Below are 23,048 nucleotides of genomic sequence, written 5' to 3'. Positions count from 1 at the left end.
TGTCTTTTTTCACCAGTTTGGAAGTCATACTATAGTATGTGTCTTTTTTCACCATTTTAGAAGTCATACTATATAGTATGTGTCTTTTTTCACCTGTTTGGAAGTCATACTATAGTATGTGTCATTTTCCTTTTCCTGTAAGTTTTGTCAGACTTTTAATTTAACATTGATGTATTATTTCTTGATAAGTCATCTTATTATGTATAATTTTGACTAAGTGATTGCAATGTTTGTGTTGACAAAGATCAGGTTTGCTGTGCCATCCCTTTTGATAATTTCTAAAGTTTCAATAAAGCTTGTCCATTTTGGCACAATATTTGTAAAATCGGTTGAATCAAAGCCATTTTCAATGGAATTAACTTAAAAACTTGATAAGTTCTTTCTGGCACAAATCATTTTCTTAACAAACAATGTAAAATGAACAGAGATGGTTCTTGCACCAATCGTTTTGAGACTAGTTGTAAGACGTCAGCAGTCGTCTTCTTTCAGCAGTCGTCTTCTCGACAGGTCACCATGTGAGTGAACTCGCACCAAGACAGAAATACGTCAATAAAACAAGGTTGTTCAAAGCCCTTCTTACCACAGCTATATTAAATGTAATCATATAAAGTGTGCACTGAGGATGATGAAAAGGAAGGTAGTTGGTACCTTAGTGGAGGCAATGGTATACAAGTGGGTATACTGGTAAAATAATGTAACTAGTGCAGCTGCCAGGGCTCTGTCCGACATTAGCTACTATCCTAATCAAATGAAAATCTCAAACATATTCAGGAGATACTTGTGATTCACTTTTAATAAAATATTTCCTCAACTCCTTGTAGTGAAATAATAAAACAAGACCATGTAATGTAGCTTTAACAGCGGTTCAAGGAATAATCCAAAGTCTAGGGTAGGGAAGCAAACTGGTTTAAGTAGAGATGGGAAATCTGCTTCCTGTTTTGTAAATCAGTTTTAGGCTAAATGAAACCACTGCTACCTTTAAACTCATTTGTTAAAGTGACTTCAGACAAAAATAAGATGCTAGCATGTTCAAATAATCTAAAACCTGTTAAAGGAAATGCATGTATAAAAAAAAACCTTTGACATTTACTTTTCAAGGGCACCACTTTTTTCATGTATTTAATTTATTCTTAAAATATTTCATGATAAAAAAATGTATTTATATGACTGTTTTGCAGTGCTATTTCTCCCACTCTCCCCATCGCCTTTGTAGAGTGGCTGGATCTGTGCGAACAAACACAAGCACGAAAATAAATAAAGAGCTCAGAGGAAATGAATCAGTATTCCACATCGTGTACGATACAATATCATAGCAAATTAGCAGATTTCAATGGCTTGCACTGACTACCATAGATTTACAATGTTTTATTGGCTGCAGATCAGTCCTTTATAAATTGTCACTTTCCTTTTTTCCATGTTTCTAATGGACGGTGTTGTAGATGACCATGAAAAGAAAACGGCTACTGAGGTGTGAACAGAAAACCAGGGACTACGAGCCAGCAGGAATGGGAACAGCATTTGTTCACTTTCTACTAAACTGCCATTGTGACCACATTTAAGTCCAACAAGCTTCTCTACAAAGGTACAACATATAAAACTGTTAAATATATAACTTTTTAGGGCCTTTCAAAATACATTAAATGGCAATTCTCTCCTCCGTCAGCGTACATACATTTTGTAAATATGCATTCTTTTCTCTGATATGAATTCCATGATCACTCTAATTCTTCCTGTTAGCAGTCAAAACATAGCTACTGAAAATGCAAATCTGACCCCCCAAATACACTGTGAAACTTTTGGAGTACCGATACGTCCAGTCTCAAAATACAGCTGTGGACTTAGTTGGAGGGGGGGGGGAAGTCTTGAAGGTTTTATAAGTTTGTCAGCCACATAGTCATCGTGCGCTTTTCTTGTAGAGACGGTCTTCGTGGCGGTGACACAAAGAATATTGAGATTCTTCTCTCTGCTGTAAATGTTATTTTGCTCTTTGGTCTATAAAAATATGGGAGGTTTCCTCCAGCAGAAGGCCTATTCACAGCTTGCTTCTTTTTTCCAACAGGGTTTGGTCTGTGACGATCCCACCTCTACTCTGGAACTACTGCACTGGATAAAGATTCTAGAAATTCCTTATTTAATGCAGCAAGCAGCTCCAAAGAGAAGACGTCCCAATGACAAAAGCCATTCGTGGAGCTTGAAGGTGTCCCGTCCTCCGTGGCATGAACTGCTAATTTCACAGAGCAGGCAGATGCAGTGGCGACGAGGAGGGCACGATGCGTTGACCCAGTGACAGACAGCAGGAGAGTCCAGTCACTCCCCGGTTTGGACTTCTCTGGCTGTTATGAGACCTGAAAATCAACAAAAACAAAGTCAAGAGGTAAGTTACCGACCATGCAGTCAAATATGACATATTAAGTTAACATGTTTATTATATCATGTAACCAGCCACTAGGTAGTCAGAGTATCTCTTGTGCCAGGAATGGTATCTGACATAAGTTTTGCCAAAAATATAATGCTAGCTTATTAAACCGACACCATATCAGATCAGCTGAGGCTCAGGTTAACGTGTTAGGAGAGAGGGTGAAGAGGAAAGTCAAGAAAGTAGGACTGAGGGTGGCAACTCTAAATGTGAGCACAATAACAGGCAAAGGTAGAGCTGGCTGACATGTTTTATGTATCCAAGAGACCAAGTGGAACGCTCGGGTTTAAACTGTTTTACAGAAAGAAAAATGGGAGTAGGGGTGGTCTTGAAGGAGGAGCTGGCAAAGAATCTAGTAGATGTGAAAAGAGTGTCAAACAGTGTGATGTATATCGTGCTAAAGTTTATCAGTGGTTTTGCTTCACAGAGAGTTGTGATTGGAGTAGACTTGAACAGACATGTTGGTGAAAGAAACCAGGTGGTGGATTTCCTATAGGAGTATGCAGGTAGACTACACTCTGTGTAGAAGAGGAAACTTGAGGGAGATTCTGGACTGTAAGGTTGTGGCAGTTGGAACCGTGGCCAGACAGCATTGAAAGAAGAGCAACGGTGGAAGCAAGAATGTTATGAGGAATTAACAGTCTCTGGGTGGTAAGAATTTCCTGATCACTTGGCTACTACAGCAACAGTAATTAGAGAGACAGGTAGGAAGGTGGTACTTGGTGGTGGATTAGGGAAATGCCTGCCCTGGGTACAGGTGCCTCTGGGACCCCTGGAAGCTATTCAGAGAAAGAGGTTAGTGAGGACAGGAATGTAAGGAGATGCTATGCACAGTAGAGCAAGGTAGCAAAAGCAAAGCAGTATGGACAGGATGTGCAGCAAGTTAGGTTTAGTAATGTTCAAGTGAGGAGAGCATAAAACTGGAGGAAACTGTGGACCAGGAAGTTGGAAAGATTAGCGAGGGTGAAGTCCAGAAAAATTTGAAAAGAATGAAGAAGGGGAGGCAGTAGTTCCTGATGACATACAAGTGGAGGTTTGGAGTGAGGTTTTTGACTTAAACCATATTTGAGAAGCGTGCTGGTGCCCTTTTTTTTTTAAAGAACCCAATCAATATACTTAATTGCAAAGGGTGATTTATAGAGTTATAGCAACCACAGGGGAATAAATTGATGAGTCATACAATGAAGATCTGGAAGAGAACTGTCAAAGCTAGACTTAGACACGCTGATAAAGAAGAACATCGTGTCAGAAAGAACTCCATTGTGGATTTAGAAAAAGCATACAAATAGGCGGTGAGATGTGCTGTAGGAATGACAGATAGCTTGAAGGTGGAAGCGCAACAAGGATTTGCTCTTTGCACGGACAGACAAGTCCCTGTGGACTATGATCTGTGGAAGAGAACTTGAAGAGGAATGTAATTCAGCCGTAGTAAGACGGAGTATGTGTGTGAATGAGAGGGAGGAGGTGGATCAGTGAGGCTACAAGGAGCATAGGTCATAAAATACTTGGGGTCCACTGTCCAGGAAAATGGGGAAAAGAGAGTCCAGGCAGGACCGAGTGCTTTGTGACAAAAAGGTGGCGTAAAAGTTTACAACACAGAGACAGGGGTAAGAAGTGGCAGCAAGAAAGGCCTAAAGGTAGCGTCTCATGCATGTTTTTGGTCAGTGGGGAAAAAAACCACACAGAAAGACTCTAGGACCTTCTTGCTGTACCTGTAATAGGAGGAATATTGGTAGAGGGATGTTAGAAATGCATCTGACAGGACAGAGGAAGGCCAAAGAGACATATATATATGGAGGTAGTTCGAGTGAGGAATCACTGCGGCGACTCTTTTCCACATGAGTCAACATGTAGTCAACACTTATATCTCCATAAGATGACAGAGTGGAGGAAGGGGGACTGTAAGATTGTGGCCAGACAGCATTGGATGGTTATGTGTAGAATGACTTGTTATGAAGAGTGGAAGCTGAGGAAAGAAGAATGTTATGAGGAATTAAAAAAGTAGCAGTGAAAGGCTCCCAAATGAATGACTATTATTACAGCAACAGTAATTAAAGAGACTGGTATTTGGTGTCATCTGGACAGAGAATGGATGATAAAGAAACCAGGTGGTGGAAGCTGTTCAAAGAAAGAGGTTAGCCAAGAAGGGACACAGGAATGCGACGTAAAGCAAAGAGGGAGGTAGCTAAGGCAATGCAGAAAGCAAATGATCAATAGTTTGGCATATGTGCAGCAGGTTGTTAAAGATAGGAATGTTCTTACAAATGAGGAGAGTGTGATGGGAAGGAGTACTTTGAGGAGCAGTATCATCAGATACTAGTATCTATTTCTCAGAGAATACTTGATCAACAATGTGCTGACGCCAGACTTTGCAAATCAGTTTTACTAAGAAGCTAGTTTGACATTTACAGTGCTTCTGGCAAGTATTGATGGCAGCTTTATTCACAATAACAGATAACTAATATTTCACATTTAAGTATTCACAGCCTCTCAGTTCTGATGGCCGGCCAGCTTTTCCACCCAAACCACATGTAGGCACAGTAAGCTAGCTAAAACCAGTGTCTTCCCTCATACTAACACACCCCCGACAAGTTATCTAGAGGGTTACACCATCTTCCATTTACAAATGATGAAGGCCACTGTGCTCATTGGGATCTTCGTCACAGCAGAGTTAGTTCTCTACTCTTTCCCAGATTTTTGTCGCAACAAAATTTTATTTCAATTCCTTTTACTTGGTGTTTGTGCTTTAACATGCACTGTCAACTGTGGGACAGGTAGACTACAAACATCTCAAGGAGCATCAGTGGTCTCAGCTTCATGGCAAAGGCTGTGAATACTTATGTAAATGTGATTTATTTTCTGTTTTTAATAAAATTTTGAAATAAGGCTATAAACATAACAAAATGTGAAGTACTGTGTATACTTTGCAGATGCACTGTAATCCAGAGAAACATGCAGCTAGATAAACAACAAAAGGCGTTCACTCAAGGCTCAAACTCTATACAGCTGCTCTTTACCTGCTAGGGATGCCACGAACATTGTGAGCGAAGGATTTGTAACTAGATACAAGATTTTTTTTCATTACTTTTGCTATCCTGAATAATTCATGTTCAGCTACAAAATATCACTATCGCTCTTGTTTCATAAAATCCAAATGTTTACAGTCAACAGCAAAAAGAAAAGAAAAGAAAGGCCTTACTGCTGAAAACTTTAATTCTTCCACATATCAACTTAATGACCATTTTTCACCTATTAGGACATGTTGTAACATAATTCCAATTAAACCATACCTAAAGAATGCAACAGTTGACACCTGACACACATCAAATATGAATGCATCTGGAAAACAAAGCACTGCTTCGTCTTGAATTAACCATATGCCACAGGGGCATGTTTTTATCTCACACATTAGTATCGTGTTTACTTATTGCTCCTGTGCTAGTACTAGTGTAACAGAGCAGATACTATAAAAACACTACAAATCTATCAGACGGCCTCTGCCAGTCACAGCTCATTTGACTGAGGTACCAATCCCTTCCAAGTGCACTGCAGTGCCACTGAACCTAATTCATAATAATGAACTGTTGATGATGCAATTTGCCATAAAAGGGGCAGGTGTTGAATAGAGTACTATCATGTTTCACAGATGACAATGTCCTATGCTTTGGGAATAATAAACATATCAGCAAAACTGTACTACTAAGATAGCTGCCCAAAACAGGTTCTCATATTAAAGGGGAACTGAAAATAGGAATTGTACCAACGCAAAAGTAAAGGTGTACTATACAAATGAAAGACAAACCTTTTTTGGTCGTCAAAGCAAAGATGGCATATGTGGTGCTTTTTCTCTGCATGAAACCATACTGCTCATCACAGTCACCTCATCTAAGTCTATTCCACAACACTCTCCCAGATCTTCATTGTGTGGCTCATTCCCCTCTAGTTGCTACAACTCTATACATCACCCTTGTTCTTAAATGGGAAACACATTCTCATTATATTTGAGTCAGAAACCTCTCTGCCATGTCTCCAAGATATTTCCAATCTGACACTGGTATGTCCTAGTGCCTTCCCATTCTTGATCCTTACTAATTTTTTCTACAGTATCTAACCTCTGCTCTTCATTCATTAGCTCCCCATCACACTCTCCTCAACTCTGAAGCTTTCTCAAGGATATTAATGTGTTCCCTCCATTTCTGTCTTACTCCAAACAAAATATTACCAACAACTTTCCCAAAGGAGACAATCAGAATGTCCTAATCAAGTATAAACTGCCTCAGGTGACTCGTTTTGATGCAGAACCTGAACATTTGAACAATGTTACACACTACTGCTACACAAGCAACTAACTGCAGCTGCTTGTTAATTCAATCACAACATTTAGGTTTGGAGTGATTCAGTACAATTGTCAGTGTCTGATTTTTACTCCAGCATGCTGGTCCTCCGGGGCTTCAAATCATGAACAATTTATTCCTAGAAAAATAACATCAACTTGTATTTTTGTTTTCCAGGTAATGTCACAAAGCAGGAGTCCAGACAGCTGCTGAAATAAAACTAGAATCCTAAAAAGGATGTGGGGAATTACAATGTTTGGAGAGAAGAGCTAAACAGTTATACTTTTTTTTTCTTATTAAAAGCTTTTCATTCTGCCTTGTAAGTGGATTTTTATGGAACTTTAAAGATTCTCAATTGTGCAAGAAAAATAAACTGACTGTGTTCTCAACACAACCAATCAATTTTCAATTGTTTTTTTTTGTTTTTTACCAATGTCTGCAACCATTTTCAACACCCAACAGGCCAGAAAGAAGATGACGCTGTTGAGTCATGGATAGATCTCATCTGTGCTAATGTGTAATTTGAACAGTCCTCTCGATACATACTGAGAATCTGACCATGGACAACATTGTATTTCAGGAATCCATAAACTTTCATGCATTAGCTGGGACTGTACTTATAGCACCTTTCTATCTTATAAGACACTCAAAGTACTTTAAACTAAAATCTGTGCCCTCGTTTACCCATTCGTACACCGATGGGACATCTGAGGCAATGACGAGTTCAGTGTCTTGCCCAGGGACACTTGGGCATGTGGTGGATTCAAAGTCAAACACCCAACTCTCCCATTGAAGGACGACTGCTGTAACCACTCAAAGTTGTACATTTGAACTATACATGCAGACCAACTTTCCCAAGCAAAAGAAAACTCCTCTCACATGTGGAGCGTCCAGGAGTTAAGGCAGTGACTGCGCCAAACATGTGGCCTTGACATTTCCTCTGTGTGAACTCTTTCTGACTCCATTCAAAATGTCAGATCACTGAAAGCCATGGCAAATGTGTGAATAAACAGGCATGAAGGACCGAAGATCTTCACCGGCTCTCTGAAGTCATTTTTCCTCATTTGACATAAACAATACAAACATGCAACTGACTATTGTTTAAGATCTGACCCTACCTTTCACATCAACCACTACATTTGTTCATATCTCTTAGACCATAACAAAACATGCTGCACAATAGTCTTCTAGATGAATATTCATGAGAGAACTGGTAGGTTAATAAGAGACGGGAAATTGCTCATTACATGCTGTGAAGTTGGAAAATGCCTGAAGCTGATGCCAAGATCAAAATTCACAACCATGTATGAACGGGCCTACAGACACTAGTCTCTGTTTCCATTAGGAGGGAGTTCAAAGCTATATCTGGAGTGTTGTGTCATTATCAGCTCTTTCATACTGAATCTCTTCAGAACATCAAAGTAAACATTTCACAATCTGCATTCTACAAAAAGATCAGAATTTAATGCCTAAGAGAAAACATTAGAACACATTTAGCCACAATGGTGCCTACAACAAAATGTCACTGATTGGTATTAAAATATAAACACGGTGCCTGAAATGTTGCAAACATTTCCCTTAATATGAAGAGTTCAGACAATGAAACTGCAGTCAGAAGTTTACATCCACTCACCGTGGGCTTGTAAGCAATTTATTGTTTTGAACCAATTGTTTTCGGGATGTGATCATCTAAGTGCCATATGCCAGAAGGTACTGGTGACCACGGTTCTGTATACTATATGGTCTTTCACAAGCTGCAGGAGGCCGGTAGGTGTGTAATTGGGTGTAAATATCAAACAAACATTAATGAGTTTGAAAGCAAGAACTTGGTGCACAACTTTACATTTATTGTGAATGTTCTCTAAACCACACATTCATCTAGATCTTATCATGATTGAAGTTAAAGACTGTCTATGCCATCATAAACAGGATTTGGTTGGCAGAAACCATTGGACTCCTTTTCATCTGCCATCCTCAAATAAAAGGGAACTGATTAGGACATTCAGGAACAAGGTTGCCATAAATTAGAAACTGCTGAAACACCAGTGTCACCATCCACAGTGAACGGAGCTTCATTCTGGCTTTGGCTGAGAGCCGAAAGAAGCCACAGCTCACAAAGGAACACCTTAAATGAAAATTTCTGCTGCCCACTTTGAGAATAAAAATGCCTTCCAAAAAGGTTTGATGGTCAAACAAGACAAGTGTTTGAAAGAGACAGGGTGAGACAGTTCCAGCTGTTTGGCATAGAGGTGTCAGCATCATGCTATGGGGCTGCTTGAGCTGCCAGAGGTCCACAAAGTAGATAATTACTAGGCCTGTGGCGATACACAATAAATCAGTTAATCACATGATAGATGGAAATTATCGACCTCATATTCAGTTTCTTTTCTTCTCTCTTCGCTAAAAGCAGCTAAGCTACGAGCTAAGCTAACAGGCCGACCTGGGGGGGACCTCCAAAATTCACGAATGAAACCTTTTTTTTTGTGTAAAAAGTGTTTTCTCTGCAAAAACAAGCTGCTAAAGAGCTCAAACCACACAGAGCGTCCGCCATTTTGACAACCAAAAAGCAGGAACGAGAGACAGCCCATGTCACATGAAGAGGCCTCCCTCACATTTTTCTTTAAGAAACACACTGCTCGCTCCCTCACTATCCATCCTTCGGTTCAAACAGTCTTATACTGCCATCCAGTGGTCAAAAAAAGTACCAAACACAAAACAAATTAAACATGTCTTCTTAAATTTGAAAATTAACAATTATTGTCTAATTTCAAACAATATTATCATTTATCGCAATAATGTCTGAGACAATTAATCGCCCAGCAAAATATGTTATCGTGACAGACCTAATAATAACAAACAATAAAGGTGGAGGAGAACCTTGAAAATTTTCACCATCTCAAATCAACTTGTGTATGGTTGATCCAGTGACGCTGATTTCCTGGAACAGCCGCTTTAAAACCTCAAACTCAACTCAATTCAAAATTGGGAAGACCATGTTTAAAAACCAGTCTGTGCTGGGAAAGCAACAGATTTAAATGAACTCGACCAATTTTGACCAAAGCGGTCCAATATCCAGCCAGAAACGCATCGATGGCTGGTGGAGGTGCAACATGACAGAAGACAGGGGTGCAGGTATGGAGCCTATACACTGCAGATTAGAGAAAATTCACAATGGCTGTAAACTTGTGCACATAATTTTTGTTTTTCAAAAATATTAACATTTGTATGTTGTATAGTCATTCCACCCTGAAAAAAGTTGTAAACTTTAGACTCGGCTCTATGCACCGACTAATGTTGAAACCTTAGACGCCTGTTTCTGCCTATAAATATTATTTTCACACTCTGGGCAACTACCTTAGAGTTCACAACATGAATTCTGCCTTGTATCTGTATAAATATATACTTTCAGACCAGCTGTAGACTCGCGGCCTGGACTGAAAAGCAGCAGGATCAGATCTTCCCTCACAAGCGAATTATAACATGAGCCATAAATGCTGACCGTATTGACCAACAGAAGAGCCTGGTTTTCAAAAACTCTATAATAGTGGCATCTTTATGGCTTTGGCCGCATCCCTTTTATTGCATCGGACGTTAAATTTACTACATGGCTACTCTGTTTCCCAGTCACATGTATAATATGAGTGTGTGTCTGGCGCCTTGTTTTATTTGGGTGCACAGATGCTATCTGACACAGTACTTTAAAGACAAAATATAAGGCAGGCCAATAAAACGGGGCAAAAGCAGGAGATAAACCTAAAATTATGACATTTCTTATTGGCTTCGACGCACACAGATTTTCTGTGGATAAACGTACACAAGGGAAATCTGGGAGTTTATGGAAAAATGAGGAAGCCAGATTCACGTATCAACCAAGCATGTGTGACAGCTTGTGATTCAACGCTTCACGTTGCTGAATTTTCTACGAAAGCTGAAGGATAGCGTTTGCATTTTGTGATGGCTTTAAGCAGATTTAACAACATCAAGAAGCCCTAAACTAATCTTCCTTTTAAATCCCTGTTTATCAAACTGGTTTCACTGAGATCAGGGGACGTTTAGATTCAGGGTGTTTAGTTGTACCTTGCTGCCTCAGTTGGGCTCTCGGTGGTCGATAGCTGCTTGTGTCCTGGCTTTGTGGTACCAGGGTTTGGGTGGAGCGGCTGTGTTGGTGGTGGTTGGTGGATTTTGGCTGTCTGTCAAAGGGTCGTCAGTGCTCTCCATAGTGCAAGAGTGTCGAGGGGAACTCTTGTCGCGTCATAGAGCCTGAGAGGAGAGAGGAAGAGGGGAAGGCGCTATGGTTATCAAATCCAATGGTTTCATCATCATATCACCACCAACACCAACCAATGCTGAATGTGTTTAAATACAATGTTTTGATGCTTGGCTAATTAATCTTTAAATAGTGTGATGCATGCGAGCAGAACAGAAAAATGTCATTTTCCAATAGATTAATTGGAGTTGAGCAATACATTTTAATCCCTTAACTACTCTGTTTCCCGTTTTCCTCAATCATATGCCATTTGCTTTACTTGACTTAAATCTTTGACATTCCTTCATTTAATATTTCCATTTTGTTGGACTAATTGGTTGTATGTTATCTGCAAGGAAAATAAAATTGAACACTTATTCACCCACGTCCTGTCTTTTGTATATTAATCTCATTTTAGAATTTGTCATTTCTTGTGGAAATGTTAAAAAAGATAATTCTTCTTCTCAGAGGTGATATTCGACACAAGTTAGTAACAAACTTTTCTTAAATTTGAGGATGGCTATAAATGATGGGCGGAGCCTGATCAGACTCAGTCAGTGCAGACTGGGATTGATGAGCATCATGCTTTAGTCCCGTCATTAATCAACTCAGTGCTCCTCAATTAGGACTCACCAAAGCTCTTTTTATGAGAACCACCAGTAAATAAGCTCTTCAAGACCACCAATATGACGGACAATGAATAGCCCACAATCTTACATTACATCTCTCAAAAGCTTAAACTGGTCTAACAAGGTTAAGTCAGGTCAGATTCTTGTTTGTTGAATGAAATGTTTTGTCTCCTTCAGTCTGAAAACACCCTGGACAGGTCTCCAGTCCATCACAGGGACACAGAGACAAACAAATATTCACATTTACCAGTCAGTCTAACATGTATGTTTTTAGTCTGTGGGAGGAAACATACGCATGCATGGAGAGAACATGGAAACTCGACCCAGAAAGGTCCCCGGACTGGGATCTGAACCGGTTCATCAAAGTTCATGCTGAATCATCCAGGTACAAAATCCAATAATGGTCAATCAGGTCACCTGGATAGTTTTTTTTGTGGAAAGAGGTTTCACCTCCATCTGGAGGGCTTCATCAGTCTGAGGGTCCCAAGTAAACAGTTTCCCCACTAAGCAGTACACTCCTGGGGGAAACAATTTACTTGGGACTCCTCAGACTGACGAAGCCCTCCAGATGGAGGTGAAACCTCTTTCCACAAAAAAACTATCCAGGTGACCTAACTGACCATTACTGGATTTGAACCGGGGCAACAGCTCTACCAACTGCGCCACTGTGCTGCCCTTTCCTGAGATCTGAGATTATAAAAAAAAATTAATTAAATAAAAACATCAGTCCCTGGGCATTAAGCTAGTAACATTATTAAAACTGATCTAAAATGGCTCAGTTCTAAAGTAGATTGGGGCAGCTGCCAGGCTGGCTACAAAAAGATTTATGGCTAACAACTTCTTTACTTATCCAAGATATATAGCTACAAAAAGAACTAAGTTGCAAAAGTGCAATACGGCAGAAATGACCTGGAACCCCTTGTCTCTTCTTTGCTAGCAGAAGTTAAGACCCGTTACTTGACTAATCACCAAACCTTCAGTTTTATTCTAAGAACTTTAAAACACAGGCTCGACTCACTTTTGTTTGTGTCTTGTTTCAACGAGACTAACTTCTTTTCTAAAATGAAGAACTTTAAATGTTTCAAGTCGAAACAATGTGCTCCCTGTTGAGGACGCTAACAGTTAGCATCAACAGGGTTTCTTTATCTTTCTCCTTTTCCATCAGCCTGCATGGTTCGGCCAAGCAGCTGTCTTCTTAGCTGCATTTCTGTTCAACCCACTGCTGGATGTGTTTAGAGGGCCCAGAGGGATCAATTACCAAGGCCGGTACCGACCCATATCCACTGGGGGGGGGGGGGAGGCTGCATGGTAATAAAGGGGGGAACTGGGAGATCCCATCAGAACCAGGGTGAGCTGGATTCATAAAGTGAGAGTGAAGGAATCTAATAGAAAGTGTTTGTGAGGGGGAATGTCAGTAGTTGTATACAACCCCAGTCAAAGGAGCTTTTTCATACCCGTCTGGCCACAATCATCGCACAACAATTACTGTATTTTCCGCCGTACACGTCGCACCGCCCTATAAGTTACATCAACCCAAATATGTCTAATAAAGTGGAAAATCCATAAATACATTGTTTCACCGCTGACGCATCACGTTTGTTACGCGTCACAGCCGACAACCCGGAAATAGTAAATGGACTGTACTTATATAGAACCTTTCTATCTTATTGAGATACTCAAAGCGCTTTACAACACAATCTGTGCCTCATTTACCCGTTCATACAGCACTCTACTAGATCTCTACAAAGCTAATTGAACAAATTCTAACGAGACTAATCAATGATTTATCACATTCATACACCGATGGGACACACATTGGAGGCAACAAGGGGTTCAGTGTCTTGCCCAGGGACACTTCAGCATGTGACTGCTGGTGGATTCGAACCCTCAACACTTGCATTGGAGGACGACTGCTCTAACCGCTCAGCCACAGCCGCCGGTGAGCCGGTGTTAAGCCAAAAATCGATTGGCTGCCAAATGGTGGCCGCGGGAGCATGTACAGGAGGTCTTTAACAAGAATTTACCAAGATTAACATTTAAAAACAATTATTTGTTTGCTCAACATTATAGTAAACGTGCGTCTCCGCTGAACTTTTATGTAATAAATGCACTTCAATGGTCAAATTAGTTGCATTTTGCAGGGGCGGTGCAACAAAATGAAGCTGATTTGGTTGCTCCAGGCGAGCTGGACGAAGCATAATATGGCAAGCTGATTGTGTCATTAATAGCCACTTTTGCCTATTATGCGACCCAACAGCATGTCATACAACTCAGGTGCCATCTAGTGGCAGAAAATGGTAGTGTTCAATATTTTCAATCAGAATTAATGAAAACGGTCATATCTCAGGCAAAGTTTGATTTATAAATATGGGGGGAAAAAAATCCATAAATGCGTCACTTCGGTGTTTAAGTTGCAGGATATGCAAAAAACTACGACTTAGAGGCCAAAAAATACGGTAAACCTCTGGAAGCCCAAAAGACGACGTTCACTGGCATGATTGTGAGCACAAAACTAAAACTGTCAAGTATTCAAGATTCTTTACTTGTCATACGCATCATTATCCCTGTGCATATTATGCACATAAATGTCCTCCACTCTAGAAAGAGTGTAAAATACGCCAACACACGAGCTCACACATCATGAAATATCAGTGCGAACTGATCTAGTCTCATTCCTCCTCCCCTCCTCTCGTCTCCTGCTCTTCTCAGAGAAAAATACCTTGATTACAGTAATCACCGTCTCTGTCAGTAGGTGCCACTTCGGCTCCGAGCGCACTGTTTACGTCCTAAAGCATGCCAATCAGATTCAGCTTAATGGAACATGTGATTACAAGTAGTCTGAAGATTATCTGTGCGCTGCAACTGCCTTTCACATCTCGAGTTACCGTTTCCCGTGGCGTCTGAAACTCCCTGCGTAATGTACTTTTGTAAATGAAATGCTGTGTAATTTGGAACACATTTCATAAGGACAGATGCGACAATGAGATTTGTTGCGCAATAATCACTTGTAATAAAGTTCATTAGTCTAAAAGGCTCTTGACAGTTTTAGTTGTTCTTGCCGTTAGTATTTTCTTACAACTAAGACAGCAAAGAAAAGCTACTTTTATAAAGAATGTACTTTTTTAACTAACTAAAAAAAAAAAGCCTAATAAGAGCCACATCTTGATGTATACCCGACAACAGTTAGCGATACACATTAGACATGTTCATATGTCTTCTTCTGCCGTTTCTCTGTGCGTGCTTTGAACTGCGCTTTTCATCAGGCCGTCACAAAAAGCCACCAGATAACCTTCACTTCTTCTCCAACAGGGTACTCATTGCTCCTCTTTGCTCGCTGAGCTCTCCGTGCACACACACACTTCGCAACGTTTCATCTGCCAGTCAAAAATGGTGGAGGGCAAACACAAAGCATCCTCCTCTCTGGAGATGGAAGCCTTTCAGTGAGACAAGGAGGCACAGGGGATGACTGCTGAGACTACACATGGTTTAGCAACAAGAAAGTGCCTATCAAAGGCAACAAATGGGGAAACTTGAATGTGGGAAGTGTTTGATAAAATGTATGTTGGCATCATTTAGTACCACGAAGACAAAGTTTTATAAGAAGAAAAAAAATCCTTGAATCAACCAATATATCATTTATGGCTTTTTCTTAAACGGCGTGATTCTATCAAATTCCTCGGACAACGAAGGATCCGTACTGTCAAGCTGCAGGAACTATATGGAGTAGATTTCCTAATTCTCCAATTGTGGCACCATTGAAAAGTGTGGGTCGGATAAATCTAATGTTTTTAAATTGATTTTAGTCAGATGTTGATTTAACGTTAGCCTGAAGACATGCCAGTTGTACAGAAAAACAAGATAACACATCAAATCAATCCTGGTCAGCATTTACCGTAATTTCCAGACTATAAGCCGCTACTTTTTCCACATGCTTTGAACACCGCGGCTTATACAATGATGCGGCTAACTTATGTTTTTTTTTTTTTTGGATGAGCTAACGAGCTTCATGTTGCCAAAACATTTAGCCTCGTCACACCCGATCACTCTCATAGCTGCCCAATACATGTCTCACGACGACCCACCGGTCCTTGTGACTCAATTAGACTACCCAACACACGCTATGTCAAGCTCAAGGCCTGGAGGCCAAATGTAGCCCTCGTTAACATCTTATCTGGCCCCAAAGATGATATTTTAAATGTAAAATACTTTTTTCACTTCAATTTTTTCAGTAAGTTTTGATTATGATGTCAAAAGTGCAACAGAGAACGTCAAATGACACCAATCAATCTCTTTTTGAGGAACCTGCAACCAAGAAAAGATGTTGAGATATATAACTTGACAATGTAGATTCTGAAACTGGCTCTTAGTTTGAAAAAAGTTTTTATTTTGTCCCTTTTTGTAAGTGAGTTTGACACCCCTGACCTAACCAATCAGAGTGAACCAATGAAACTGGTTTCATTGGTTCACTGACCAATGGTCTAGCATTGGTCTACATCGTTCTCTCCCCCCCTCCCCATTGTGACCCCTGGGGGCACGACTAAGTATTTGCAGTTACAGCTCTCATTTCTAGCCCGAACCCCGGCCCTGCCCGACCCAGATTAGGGCCAGTCAGGTTCATAATAATGTGCTTAATGTGCGGGCCAGGTCAGTATTGGGCTTTTGATTGCGTCAGCAGACGCGCACGGCTGACGATCCAATTATATGACAACATGGCTTGCCATACATTCACTAGCCGCACGCGGCCATTTCACCGCGCACTGGCCGGCCTTAAAAGTGGTAAAAAGTTCAGTTAAGCTTCAGATGGACTACTGCCAGCGATCCATCCAATGGACGTTCATTCAGCCGCTGCACTCATGGAATGCGCGCGGCCGATGACCCAAACAGGTGAGATCCCAAAACATCCGACATGTCAGAGCAGGGTCCAAAACGGGAAACATTTAATGCGCTTTGACGGCCATGAAAGGACAAACATTCCTCAGCTCCGATCTTATGCCCCCTTTATTCAGCTGTGCGCGCCCGCCGACCGTTAACTATATAAGCCGTCAAAGTTTAATTTAAAAAGTCGGGGGGTCGAGTTCAGACCTGTAATAACTGCAAATTTGTTGGATCAGAAATTACGGCTAAGGGTTGGGTCGGATGTTTTGGACTCGAATGCAACTCTATTTGCAGCCACTGGAAATACGTGTGAGTCGTGCATTAATGTGGATCCGAGCTCGGTGGCAGCCTTGTATGACTATCGGTTAGAAATCTTCCAAAACTGGCCACATGCGAAGATCTGCCAGTAGATCCTGACAGTGGAGCAGTGTCAAAAAGAATCCTCCATCACCAATGAGTTTCTAAATGCAACTGCATGATGAAGAGCAGCACAAGCTCAAAGGTGCAGTGCATAGGAGGAAGATGAAGATAGCGTTCAATGACTTCCTCGGATTCTACTGTATTTATTAATTTATTTTAACCAGCCCTGTTCAGAAAAAAAACATATCCTATACGTATTTTGTGTATGTTACCAGTACATATATAATTAAGTTTTTTTTTATCCTTCTGTGTAAATATCTCGTTACAAAGTGGACACCCACTGCTTTTATATGTACAATGTATTTTCTTTGTAAACTTAGTGGGTGTGGCTTATATTCAGGTGCGATCAATGGTCTGAAAATGTTGGTTCAAGTGATTGGATCAGACATTTCAGGCCCAAAAAAAACGAGACAAAACCATAAATTCCATCGTTGTGGGTCAGAAACCCTTAATTTCCAAAAACGGAGGGAAACAACATGAAACTTTCTTTTAAAACTACATAAAACCCGTGCTTATTGTTTCATACTCGTTACTGAACAACCCACAGAGAGATGTGAAAACAGGTGGAAAATGGAGATACTGAGCACGGTTTTAGTCCCAACACAGGATTTTAAATACTTTTTACTTTAAGAAAAAATGTTGGAACATCTAAAATATTTTTCAATAAAGCTGCACGTTGTTAGAAAAATATTAGCTGCCATAAAACCACCTTTATCTCATTTCTTTGAGTTTTTTCTGTGGCCATCATGAACTCACAACAGCTTTCATCTGAAACAGGTTTGAGTTTTAGAGCTGAAGGTTTAATCTCGTTTCTAAATTCAACAGCACTTTGCCTTTTTATTTACGTCCATGAACAATTTGGGTATTTCTTTTTTTTTGGGGGCAACAGTGATACATTTAATATGGAGCTTTATTTTGAAAGGAATAGACACAGTACCTCCCAGTAAACTGAAATAAAACTTAATATTCACCCATATCTTTGTTTCAAATTACATTTTGTGTTACAGATTAACTGCTGTATATTAAAAACCATCATTTGTACTATAATAACTTACTTTAAAATGTTGCTTATTCAGCCAAACGCATTCAAATAAAATCGATAATATTTTAAAGCAGCAGTAATGAGCTTGCTGTTTAAGCATACATTTATGAGCTGCTTAATGTGGGAATATCATATTTACTGTTCAGACTGAGCAGCTAAACTCATATATGGTTCCAGGAGGCGTTGTAAAAGTTTAAGATCCTGCTGCTCAGGCTGAGAAGATGATGCACAATGTTTACATCTGTGGCATATACGCATCCAGTTCCAGCGCGTCCACTAAAAATCCCCCTCCTTTCTAGCGATGACATCATCAAATCAGAAACATAACTTAACTAGAGATGTTGCATTTCCTGCAAAAATGCAGTGTGAATGATTAATACAGAAGAACTTGCTGAAAAACTACTGTAATTAGCAAAAAACATGCTGAAATGTAGCTGAAATTGAAGAACAAGCGTAAGTTAGCAGAAGAAAGCAGAAAGAACATGTTTGCTGAATTTGGTTTAAATAAGCAGAAATGAGCACCAAAATTAAGAAATTAGCTTAAAAAAAGAGGCTGAAATTAGCCAAATATAGCTGAAAAAAGCTTAAAGTACCAGAAGTGGAAAGAGTTGAAATGAGCTAAAAAAATGTAGAATGAAAAAGCTAAATTTAGCATAAAACAGGCAAATAGTAGCTGAAATATCTGAAATGAGCAGAAATAAGTGGAAAGGAGAATAACAAGCTGAAATTAGTATGGAAAACTTGAATTTATCTGAAAACAGCTGAAATTAGCTCAGTGTAGCTGAAGAGGTAGAGCAAGCTAAAATTAGCACAAGAAAGCAGAAATAACACATTTTTGCCTAATTATGCTGAAAGACGCAGAAATGAGCACAAAAAATTGAGAATTATCCGAAGAAAGTTGAAACAAAACAGTTGAAAAGTAGCTAAAAAGCAGAAAGAAGCTTAAATTACCAGACAGACGTGAAGAGAGCACATTTTCGCTGAAAAAATATTAATTACATAAAATGTGGAATTAGCTGAAAAAGCTAAACTTTGCATAAAACAGCTAAATTGTAGATGAAATGTGCAGAAATAAGCATAACAAGCTGAAATTAGCAGGAAAAAAATTAGAAGCACAAAAATGTAGTTAGCAGAAATAATCTTGAAAAAACACACACCAGCTGAAAGTAGCTGGAAAAAAGTTGAAATTTGCACAAGGAAGCTGAAGCAGAACAAAACGTGAAAGGAGCAAAAACAGATCTAAAGATTTGAAGGATGTAAAACGAGCTCAATTCATTTTCAGTGAGAAAAAAATGGCAGAAAAGGCTAAATATTTCAAAAAGCTAAAATTGCACCAATACCAAAAGTCATAGCAGGATTGTCCTGAAAGAGCTGAACGTTTTGATTCATGCTTTGTTGAAATAGCACAAAAACTGTGGAACGACAAAGATGCTGAAAAACATACGCAAGAAAAATGGATCACATTAGTGTGAATGCTTCCTAAGCGTTCACACACCTAGCATAATGTTACGTCAACTTGTTTTTGAAGCTGCTGGTTTTGTGACAACCCCCCCCCCCCGCTCCATCTCCATCACACGTCAATCAAACTGAGACAGACAGAACATTTAATGCAGTCTGTCAGAATCAGCTCAGTGCAGACAAGCGTGGCCGAGAAGTCTTCAAATAAAAAGGTAAGAATTGGCCCATTAGCTGATTCAGCTGCAAATAAGGGCGTGGCTTAGGGTAAAAAAAATCTCAACACCAGAAAAGGCCGACAGAACGATTTGTGACGTGTACTTATGAAAGTACAAATGAACCAACAGGAAGTCCGGGCTGAGATGGTGTAAGGCAGGGCAGCCGACTCAGGACCCGAAGGTCCTGGGTTCTATCCCTGGTCATTGCACATCTTGTGGTGTCTCTGAGCAGGACACCCAATCCCAAATTGCTCCCCGGGTGCTTACATAGCTGCCCACTGCTCCACCTGCGTGTATCCCAGATGTGATGGGTTAAATACAGAGAACAAATTTAATCTTTGTATGGGAACATACAATGATGACAACACATAGCACTTTATTTATTTATTATTATTATTATTAATCCAAGTAGAAAAACCCAACGAGGTTAAGTCAGGTCCTATGGACAGATTCTTCTCTCCTATTTGAGAGAGGAGTAAAGGAACCCATCCATCTTTAAATAAAGGGGGTCTCCATGTTTAACTGTCCCCCTCTTACAATGCTGTTACTGCTAGTATCACTCGGCCCCCTGTGAATAGCAAGCGGCCATCAGGGCACTAACGACCGATTGTTAGGCTGATCGCATGTGAACAGCTAGTTCTGGCTGTCACCAGCAAATTGGTTGATCCGCTATGAGAAAATGCTGTGTTTGTTGCAGCTCCCCAGACTGAAGAAGTCTTCTGGATAAAAGACGAAGGAAGAAGAATCCGTCCAGAGGACCCGACCTTGTTATTTTTATCCTATTACCTCAGAACTTTACAGGTAATTCCTCTTTTTTGACAAATCAGCTAAAACTGTTTAGATGGAGGCCTTAAAACTAAAAAATAAACTACATGTTAGCATTTTATGAACTTGTGTATACGTAAACTCAATGACTGACAGTATTTCAGTCATAATAGATTACCTGATGATAAAGGACTTCTATTTACCAATGAAGCAGCCATTCGGAGGAGAAACGTGTCATCGTGTCATAAATTAAGCGCCCGAGCTTCGGCCTGTTTGATGGGTGTCCTTCTGCAGCGGCTGCTAAAAGTAAGCTCGTTCAAAACGTCACTGTCAGCCACAAGCAATGTGCGTATCAATCTTGGTGCGTTTCATCTGGAGCTGGCCTTGGAGAAATCTATACTGTATTTTTTTTTTTTATTGACAGGCTCAAGCGTGCGCTCTTCAAACCACGGTCAGACGAAGATAAATGCATCGAGGGGGGAGGAGGGGGAGGCGGGAGGAGAGACGAGAAGAAGGGAGGGGGGATAAAAAGATTGCAGGTTAAAGTGGAAAAAAAAAAAAACGAAAACAAGGCGAGGAAGTTATTTTGGCATGGAAAACGTTGGCTGAGTGACATTCTGTGGGTTGAAGTGAACATCTAATCTGTCAAAGGTCAAGAGGTCAGCAGAGTGAACTCCCTCTGTTCAACAACAACACTTTCTAAATATGTTGACCTCCTGACATTTGTCCAGAATAGCTCTTTATGAGGGGACGGAGTCAAATTAACTTGGCTTAGTCAAACGCCCCGCGGGACGTGTCCGTTTGGCAGCATGGACGTTTCTGCCCAATCACCCGACAGGTCGGACATGTTCACTGGACTGTGCACAGCCGCCAGTCATCCTGGAGCAACGCTGGGGTGGATTCAGTCTGGCTTGGAAAAGCCGTGCACATAGGGAGGGGGCGATTTGTTCAAAAATAGAGGAGATGGTGGGGAGTCAGTTGTTTTGTTTACCTGAGTGAATTCTCCCCCAGGACAGACGATAACAAGAGGTTTACGTAGTAACTGGCCTAACCTGGAAAGGATTTAGGTATTTTTCATTTAAACCACAAGCCAGGAAGTGATGACCTAAATATTTCTTACTTTTCTATTGATAAATTATTATACATTTATTATCTCAAGCAGCCAAAAGGAGAAGGTGGACACTATGTTGTGGTTTGTCTGTTACCAGAACATCTCATTATTATTGGCTTTACAACTAATTTTACATCCACATAAATCAATATGGCTGCCACAGCCAGTTGACCTTCAAAAACACAAAAATGTCTCTAGTTCAGTCAGCTCTACAGATAATGTGGTGTTGCAACGGCTGAGATTGTTTCAGAGCACAGTGCTACTAGATCGTTGCTTAAAATTATAGCATTAACTGTTGGGAGTCAGCCGTTTGTTAGCAAAATATCACATGAACCATTGGATGGAGTACAATGAAACTTGTTGAAAGTAATCACTAAGTGTTTACCAAGAACTACCATAATGTCCGGACTATAAGCCGCTACTTTTTTCACACGCATTGAACACCGCAGTTTATACACTGCTGCGGCTAATTTAGGGCCGGACGATACGGCCAAAACTTTTATCACGATATATTTCTTAATTTCAGTCGATAACGATATAATTTGATATCGATATAAATATAAAAGCCTCAGAAAAACTGTACAAGTTGTATAAATAAATTAACGTTCACTTTTTATTTGTTTTTAGCCTTCGAAGACATTTGAAATCACCGTCAAACAAACATGAAACTCAACTTTGTCAATATTAATAGTTTTAACTTTAAACAACAACACGTTTGCGGCATGTGTTTCTCTTTTGATACAGCTGGGGTTGATGTTTTCAGGCTCAAACTTCTATTGTGCTTCATCTTCTGACTCTCAGCATATTCTGTCGAGTGCAACAAGTTCGACGTGTTCCCACTGCTAGCTGGAACGACTCTCCAGCACATGTTGCAGCACACCGACTGAAACTTGCAGTTTATCGGATCTTAACTAGCCGAACCGCTTCTTAACCAACGAATTAGGCTTTCCTCTTTTATCAGTGATGTCATCTGCTTTCGGTTCGCTTGTGAAAGCTTGTTTAGTCACATTCTGACGGTCGTGGGCACTCGTTTTGAAGCGAAAACAACGCATGTTGGAGATTAGCCTAGCCTAGCCTAGCCTGCTACTACTAACACCTTCTGGACTCGAGCTCTGCGTAACATCGACGTCACCACGCACTTACGTAGTTGTGTTGCACCTTTTTCTGTTCGTGTTGAAACTGAAGCGGCCGCTTCAACCTGAACAAAAAAATAATTTGTCAGTGAAACGCTGTAATCCTATCGAAATATCGAAAATGTGCTTAAAACTCATATCACCGTTATTGAATAAAAGTATATCACGAGATATAGCAATATCGGATTATTGTCCAGCGCTATGCTAATTTATGGATTTATATATTTTTTGATGGGCTAAGCTTCATGCCACCAAAACATTGAGCTTCATCACACCCGCTCACATAGCTGCCTAATACGTTCTTCTTGGGAGGTGGGTCCTTGTGACTCATTGAGACTACCTGTAGAAATAAAGATGATATATATATATATATATATATATATATATATATATATATATATATA

The 23,048-nt window shown here is 40.2% G+C and overlaps 1 protein-coding gene across 2 annotated transcripts in view; it reads right to left on the bottom strand.

Annotated features, from left to right (window-relative positions):
• Nucleotides 1–2,274: 2,274 nt before the first annotated feature.
• tafa5a (TAFA chemokine like family member 5a) overlaps nt 2,275–23,048 on the bottom strand; it is a 166,769-nt gene continuing 145,995 nt past the window's right edge. Inside the window, exons 4-5 of one of the 2 annotated variants that reach the window (XR_005187704.1) lie at nt 10,828–11,010; nt 2,312–2,345 (exon numbers count right to left, since the gene is read on the bottom strand). Coding sequence is in view for 1 of the 2 variants with exons in the window: in XM_037696067.1 (XP_037551995.1) it covers nt 2,337–2,345 (9 nt within the window). In the remaining variant the exon portion in view is untranslated. Of the gene's footprint in view, nt 2,346–10,827; nt 11,011–23,048 lie in introns of both variants that reach the window. The other variant, XM_037696067.1, reaches the window with a different exon arrangement.

The sequence above is a fragment of the Nematolebias whitei genome, chromosome 22 (assembly GCF_014905685.2).
Source record: "Nematolebias whitei isolate Nwh7 chromosome 22, NemWhi1, whole genome shotgun sequence".
Taxonomy (NCBI): Eukaryota; Metazoa; Chordata; class Actinopteri; order Cyprinodontiformes; family Rivulidae; genus Nematolebias; species Nematolebias whitei.
This window is presented reverse-complemented; position numbering and strand designations above follow the sequence as displayed.